This window comes from Taurulus bubalis (genome assembly GCF_910589615.1).
Source record: "Taurulus bubalis genome assembly, chromosome: 13".
NCBI classification, from domain to species: domain Eukaryota; kingdom Metazoa; phylum Chordata; class Actinopteri; order Perciformes; family Cottidae; genus Taurulus; species Taurulus bubalis.
Window position 1 is genome coordinate 535,098 of NC_136601.1, and position 7,500 is coordinate 542,597.

Sequence of the window (7,500 nt, forward strand, 5' to 3'; positions counted from 1 at the left end):
CTACCTCTTTAGTCCACAGGGGGTGCTAGAACTAACACAACCTCTTTAGTCCACAGGAGGTGACAGAACCAACACTACCTCTTTAGCCCACAGGGGGCGACAGAACCAACACTACCTCTTTAGTCCACAGGGGGCACCATAACTAACACTACCTCTTTAGTCCACAGGGGGCGCTAGAACCAACACTACCTCTTTATTCCACAGGGGGCACCAAAACCAACACTACCTCTTTAGTCCACAGGGGGCACTAGAACCAACACTACCTCTTTAGTCAACAGGGGGCGCTAGAACCAACACTACCTCTTTAGTCCACAGGGGGCGCTAGAACCAACACTACCTCTTTAGTCCACAGGGGGCACCATAACTAACACTACCTCTTTTGTCCACAGGGGGCACTAGAACCAACACTACCTCTTTAGTCCACAGGGGGTGCTAGAACCAACACTACCTCTTTATTCCACAGGGGGCACCAAAACCAACACTACCTCTTTATTCCACAGGGGGCACCAAAACCAACACTACCTCTTTAGTCCACAGGGGGCGCTAGAACCAACACTACCTCTTTAGTCCACAGGGGGCGCTAGAACCAACACTACCTCTTTAGTCCACAGGGGGCACCATAACCAACACTACCTCTTTAGTCCACAGGGGGTGCTAGAACTAACACTACCTCTTTTGTCCACAGGGGGCACTAGAACCAACACTACCTCTTTAGTCCACAGGGGGTGCTAGAACCAACACTACCTCTTTATTCCACAGGGGGCACCAAAACCAACACTACCTCTTTAGTCCACAGGGGGCGCTAGAACCAACACTACCTCTTTAGTCCACAGGGGGCGCTAGAACCAACACTACCTCTTTAGTCCACAGGGGGCACCATAACCAACACTACCTCTTCAGTCCACAGGGGGTGCTAGAACTAACACTACCTCTTTAGTCCACAGGGGGCGCTAGAACCAACACTACCTCTTTAGTCCACAGGGTTGTTTTTGAACCTTCTTGTTGTTGAAATGTGCTACAAATAAACGTTCCTTTCCTTAAAGGTTAGTTGTTAATGTCGCCATTACCTCCAGCTTCTCCCGCCTTGTTGCGGCGGCGCCTCAGGATGACCTCCAGCTCGCTGTCCTTCTTCCCCGTCGGCGACGGCCCCGCCTCCTGGGAGCCTCGGCTGGGGCTCCTCTTCACCGGCTCCTGGGAGCCTCGGCTGTCGCTCCTCTTTACCGGCTCCTGGGAGCCTCGGCTGGGGCTCCTCTTCACCGTCTCCTGGGGAGAGCACAAGCGTCACTGCAGCGAGAAAAACACTTCTCCGTGTGGAACTAACAATAACTTCAGTGAGTTAATCACTGATTAACGTGCAGCCAGGAGTCAGTACCAGGATGCCTTTCAGCTCCTCCATAGCGCTCTCTGCTGGCTTCTCCTCACAGACGGGAGGCGGCTAGGAGGAAGAACACAGAACAGATTATATTATAGTTTAGAGAAGGAGAAGAACAAGAACAAGAACAAGGAGAAGAAGAAGAAGAAGAAGAAGAAGAAGAAGAAGAAGAAGAAGAAGAAGAAGAAGAAGAAGAAGAAGAAGAAGACACCTTGCTCTCCTGACTCTTGACCGACCGCAGGACGACTCCATGTTTGATTCTCTCCATCATTTCATTCAGCGCCTTTGCCTTCACGTCGCCGCCCTCGCCAGCTGGACACAAACAGGAAGTTGACAGTTGGCCAGATGGGACACGCCCACATCTCAGGCTACCTGTCACTCAGGGGACTCACCTGCAGGCTGCTCGGCCTTCAGCGAGGCCTTGGAGCCTTTGGAGGTCTTCCTCATGATGGCGATCAGTGAGCTGAGAAGAGACATCCAGAATGCCTCATTTCATATTCAAACACAACACTTTGTGTAAAATATACTGAACTAAATACTTAAGTACAAGTACGAGCACCATGGTCTAATAAAACTCCATCACAAGAAAAACTCATGAAACATTAATGTCAGAAGTAAAACGGTGTCTGGGTTTATATATATATATATATATATATATATATATATATATATATATATATATATATATATATATATATATATATATATATGCTTTTTTGCAACCATTGGCGTCTTTGCTTTGAGTTTGCATGTAATCTACTCGCGTGTCAAATTTGCAGCATTGGAATTCAAACCCAGTGGAGTTACAGGAAGTGATGTCACACTGAAATATGTCTCCTGTCTCACCTGAGGGGGTTGCACCTCGAGGGGGGAGGAGGTGGAGGAGGAGGGGGGGGAGGAGGGGGAGGAGGGGGAGGTGGGGGAGGGGGCGGGGCCAGTCCAGGTTCAGGGGGAGGCGGGGCCGTGATGGTCGTCGGGTCAACCTCTTTCTTCTGGGTCTCCTGGAGCTCGTGGACTGTGCAGACATTAGAGACAATAGAGACAATAGAGATAGTAGAGACATTTGAGACATTTGAGACAATAGAGACAGTAGAGACATCCATTATCATCCTCTTATCCGGGGTTGGGTCTCGTGGCAGCAGGTCCAGCAGGCTTCCCTCTCACCCGCAACACTTTCCAGCTCATTCTGGGATCCTGAGGCGTTCCCAGTCAGCTGGGAGATATAATCCCTCCAGCGTGTCCTGGGTCTTCCTCAGGGTCTCCTATCAGTTGAACGTGCCTGGAAAGCCTCTAATGGAGGCGTCCAGGAGGCATCCTGACTAGATGCTGAACCACATCAGCTGACTCCTTTCAACACGAAGGAGTAGTGGCTCAACCCCTCAGCTCCTCCTGATGTCCAAGCTCCTTACCCTATCTCTAAGGCTGAGCCCTACAGAGGAAACTGATCTTCTTACTCTATCTCTAAGGCTGAGCCCTACAGAGGAAACTCATCTCCTTACTCTATCTCTAAGGCTGAGCCCTACAGAGGAAACTCATCTCCTTACTCTATCTCTAAGGCTGAGCCCTACAGAGGAAACTCATCTTCGTCTAATGTATGCACCTTCCGCCTAACTAAATTCCTCGTTTGTGCAAACATTCCTGGCAATAAACGGTTTCTGATTCTGATTCTGATCTCCTTACTCTATCTCTAAGGCTGAGCCCGACAGAGGAAACTCATCTCCTTACTCTATCTCTAAGGCTGAGCCCGACAGAGGAGACTCATCTCCTTACTCTATCTCTAAGGCCACCTGACGTTCTCCGCACCCTGGCTGCGCCTAGATATCCTGTCTGTGAAAGTCACGAACAGGACCGGTGATAAAGGGCAGCCCTGATGGAGGCCAACACCCACCGGGAACCACCGAAGATAAGAACACAGTTCCTACTGCAGTACAGAGACCGGATGACCCGTGCCAACGGGTCCGGCACCCCATACTCCCGCAGCACCCCCCACAAAGACCCGGTTGAAAGCCTTCTCCAAGTCTACAAAGCACATGTAGACTGGTTGGGCGAACTCCCAAGACCCCTCCAGTAGTCTCTGAGGGTAAAGAGCTGGTCCACTGTTCCACGACCGGGACTGAATCCACACTGCTCGTCTTGAATCTGATGTTCGACAAGCGGTCGTAGCCTCCTTTCAGCACCCTGGCATAAGCTTTTCCCGGGAGGCTGAGTAGTGTGATTCCACGATAATACAGCACCTTCTCCGGTCCCCCTTCTTGAAGATGGGAACCACCACCCCGGTCTGCCAGTTCATGGGCACTGTAACCGACCCCATGCAACATTTAAGAGGCGTGTCAGCCAAGACAGCCCAACAATGTCCAGCGCTGTCCACCCCCGGCGCCTTGCCACCTCTTCCAGTGATATGGGTTCAACCACCCCCAAGTCTTCAGGCGCTGCCCCCTCTCCAGGGGACATGTTGCCCTGGTTTAGGAGTTCTTCAAAGTGCTCTTTCCCCCATCTGGGTCAGCAGTTCCCGGGTTGCCGCCACGACAGACACTGATGACCTAGCGGCCGTGTCCACAATAGAGGCTTTGAACACAGTCCACTCGGATTCCATGTCCCTCGGAAGATGTGAAGGGTTATTCCAGAGGTGGGTATTGAGGACCTCCCGGGCAGGATCCTCCGCCAGACGTTCCCAGTTCACCATCACTACATGTTTGGGCTTGCCAGGTCTTTCTTGACGGCTCCCTCGCCATCTGATCCAACTCACCACCAGGTGGTGATCTGCTCCTCTCTTCACCCGAGTGTTCAAGACATACGGCCGCAGATCAGATGATACGATTACAAAGTCGATCATTGATCTCCGGCCTCACGTGTTCTTGTACCAGGTACACTTATGAGCCACCTTTTGCTCCAACATGGTGTTGGCTATGGACAAACCGTGGCTAGCACAAAAGTCCAATAGCGGGACACCACTCGGGTTCATATCGGGCAAGCCATTCCTCAAAATCACCCCCCTCCAGGTTTCTCTATCATTGCCCACGTGAGCATTGAAGTCTCCCAGGAGAACTATGGAGTCGGCAGGCGCCGCCGTTTCCAGGACCCTCCCACTGACTCCATGAAGGACTGCTGTTCGGTGCATAAGCACAAACAACAGTCAGAGCCTTACTCCCCGCAACCCGCAGGAGGCGACCCTCTCGTTCTCCGGGGAAAACTCCAACACGGCGGCGCTCAGCCGGGGGCTCGATTGCCACTCCCGCCCAGCGCCTCTCACCCTGGGTAACTCCAGAAAAGGACAAGGTCCAACCCTTCTCCAGGAGCTTGGTTCCGGAGCCCGTGCTGTGCGTGGAGGTGAGCCCAACTATGGGTACCCTGACGCTCACCCACGAGCTCCCCTCCTTTGTCTACAATAATACTACTGATGTACTACAGTACTACTGCTAATACTACTGACATGTACTACCGTACGACCGTACTACCCCCCACCCCCTCCCACTATCTCTGGCCATCATGAACGAGGCTTTATTGCTGGCTGGAGGCCGACTTCATGTGACCCATTTACAAAGGGACAAATTCCGTGTTGCATCCTGGGAGAAAGTGTGTGTTGGTCAGCTTTCCTGCAGCAGATGGGTCGATGGTTGGTGTTGGAGTCAGTGGAGGAACCCACTGACACCACAGAAGAAGAAGGCAGCAGGGACGCCACTACTTCTGTTATCTGCAGCCATGTTTTAACAATTGTGCACCAAAAATAAAACCGTCAATGTGTTCCTCATTTATGTACAAATATGTATTCATTGATGTGAATTACTTTTTATGGCTGTGAGGCTGAAATGTTCCCATAAATAAAGATGTGAACTATATTTCCTTCACATGTCATATAACTGACAGGATGATCAGGGCTATTGATCACCTCGAGCCTCCAGCTCCTCCTTCTCCTTCTCTGCTTCCTCCAGTCGGCTCTCCGCCTCCTTCTTCTCCTCCTCCAGCAGCTCCAGCTGCATCTGCAGAGCCTCCATCTGCTTCTTCACACAGCTCTGCTCCAGCTGGGCCTCCAGACTGTGCACCTACACACACACACACACACACACACACACACATACACACACACACACACACACACACACACACACACACACACACACACACACACACACACACACACACACACCACACACACACACCTGTTCAGGTACTCTGTTCTCTACCTGCTCAGCTACTCTGGCCCTGAAGACCTTGAAGCTGATGACATCATCATAGTTTACCTGCTGCAGGTGCTGCAGACGCTCCTCCTCCAGCGTTTTCGTGACGGTCGCCACGTCCTCCAGAGCTTTGAGGAGCTGGACGCTGGGCTCAGCGCTCTGCAGGAGCAGCATGCTCTGCCTGTTGGCCTCCTTCTGCTTCACCAGCATCTGAGGAGGAGAAAGAGAAGGAGGAGGAGAAGAGTGTGTTAATGTGTACAATGTACCTCCTTCTCTCCTCCTCTTCCTCCTCCCCTCCTCCTCCTCCCCTCTCACCTGGTGAGCGTACGTCTCGGCCTTCTCCCTCAGGTCCTGCTCCAGGTCCAGCTGCTCCTTCATGCCGTCGTACTCCTGAGCCGCCATCATGGAGACTACAGAGACATCAGCACAGTTAGCACGATTAGTTTAGCATCACAATCATCTTCAACAAACAGTGGATCAATAAAAGGTTCCATCACCTCTGTTGAATCTCTTGATGGTTCTCCGTTGTTGCTCAACAGACTCACGGAGATCCTTCATCTCAGAACGGTCTGTATCGGACTAAAGAGAGGAGGAGAGGAGTCAAGGAGAGGAGTCAAAGAGAGGAGAGAAGGAGAGGAGGAGAAGTATGAGGAAGAGGAGGATACTGATCTCGTCCTCCTCACCTGTGCCGTCAGCTCTTCTATGCGTTGCTGCTGTTCATGAATCTGACAAAGAAAGTTCTTCTTCTCCTCCAATAAAGTGTTGACGGTGTCCCCGAGCTCTGCAAACAACAACAAGGTGTGTTTATTAAATATGAATAAATACTTCATAATCAGCCATAGTACATATAGTCTAACCTGTATTTATTAGTCACAGTGTGTATATAATACTACGTACTGTACCTTTAACTTGTTGTTGGTACTGTGTGAAGGTGTCAGGGCTCCCGTCTGCAGCGTCTGCGTCTGCGCCTGCAGCGCCTGCAGCGTCTGCAGCGTCTGCAGCGCCTGCAGCGCCTGCAGCGTCTGCAGCGCCTGCAGCGTCTGCAGCGCCTGCAGCGTCTGCGCCTAAAGTGCCTGCAGCGTCTGCAGCGTCTGCAGCGTCTGCTGCGATGCAGTCGGAGATGCTGGGAAGCAGCTGGTCCAGAGACGGACGAGACGTCAGGCTCAAGTACTTCAACTTCCTGTTCTCGCGGTTCAGCTGAAGGTCAAAGTTCACAGAGGTCAATGACACATAGTTAAAACCAATAATATTGATCCTTTCAGAAGCAGCGTCATGGTGGTGAAAGTATCTGAATAGTCAAGAAATCTCAGAACTGAAATTCATACATTCACCCGCAGCTCTTTTTCCCTTCTTTTCCCTTCTCCTCAAATTGCTGAAGTACCGTAACCCTTGTGAGAAGAGACGTGTGATTTTACTCTTGACATGACTAAGTGATGATGAAAGAAAGACACGTCCTGTAACCTCCAGGTCTGTGGGAGTCGAATAACTCCGTCTAGACCCTCTGACCAGGAGAAGTTTCTCCAAATTGCGAAGCAAAGTTTTTTTTGTTGCTTTTTTGGTGCGTTTTGAGATCCTGCGACGTCATTGGTCCTCAGACTCTTCTGAAAGCGTGTCAGACGGAACATGCGGAAGGAGACGGTCATTTACATATCCAGTTAGTCATGTCAATGCTTGTGTTTATTGTGATTATTATTGCAGATGTAGATGCTTCATGTCGAAATCTTTCTAGAGAGGAGCAGCATGAGGGCAAAGCACCGAACTATACAGTTAAACAACTCGGGAGCGAGGACACATTTATTGCTCAGACTCTTGACTTTTGATCATATTTATGCTGAAAATAAGTTTACATCTTTTTTTATTTATTTTTAAAGGCAAGGAGTTGCAGATTTGTTAGAGATGAATATATATATATATATATATATATATATATATATATATATATATATATATTAT

At 50.3% G+C, this 7,500-nt stretch overlaps 1 protein-coding gene across 1 annotated transcript in view; it reads right to left on the reverse strand.

Annotated features, from left to right (window-relative positions):
• Nucleotides 1–7,500, reverse strand: part of shtn3 (shootin 3) — a gene marked incomplete at its 3' end in the record, with an annotated part of 8,885 nt that overhangs the window by 1,083 nt on the left and 302 nt on the right. Inside the window, exons 2-13 of the mRNA XM_079228536.1 lie at nucleotides 6,621–6,744; nucleotides 6,450–6,494; nucleotides 6,231–6,328; nucleotides 6,045–6,126; nucleotides 5,863–5,957; nucleotides 5,611–5,757; nucleotides 5,259–5,412; nucleotides 2,219–2,387; nucleotides 1,765–1,835; nucleotides 1,584–1,684; nucleotides 1,373–1,435; nucleotides 1,068–1,263 (exon numbers count right to left, since the gene is read on the reverse strand). Coding sequence (XP_079084662.1) covers nucleotides 1,068–1,263; nucleotides 1,373–1,435; nucleotides 1,584–1,684; nucleotides 1,765–1,835; nucleotides 2,219–2,387; nucleotides 5,259–5,412; nucleotides 5,611–5,757; nucleotides 5,863–5,957; nucleotides 6,045–6,126; nucleotides 6,231–6,328; nucleotides 6,450–6,494; nucleotides 6,621–6,744 — 1,345 coding nt within the window. The remainder of the gene's footprint in view (nucleotides 1–1,067; nucleotides 1,264–1,372; nucleotides 1,436–1,583; nucleotides 1,685–1,764; nucleotides 1,836–2,218; nucleotides 2,388–5,258; nucleotides 5,413–5,610; nucleotides 5,758–5,862; nucleotides 5,958–6,044; nucleotides 6,127–6,230; nucleotides 6,329–6,449; nucleotides 6,495–6,620; nucleotides 6,745–7,500) is intronic.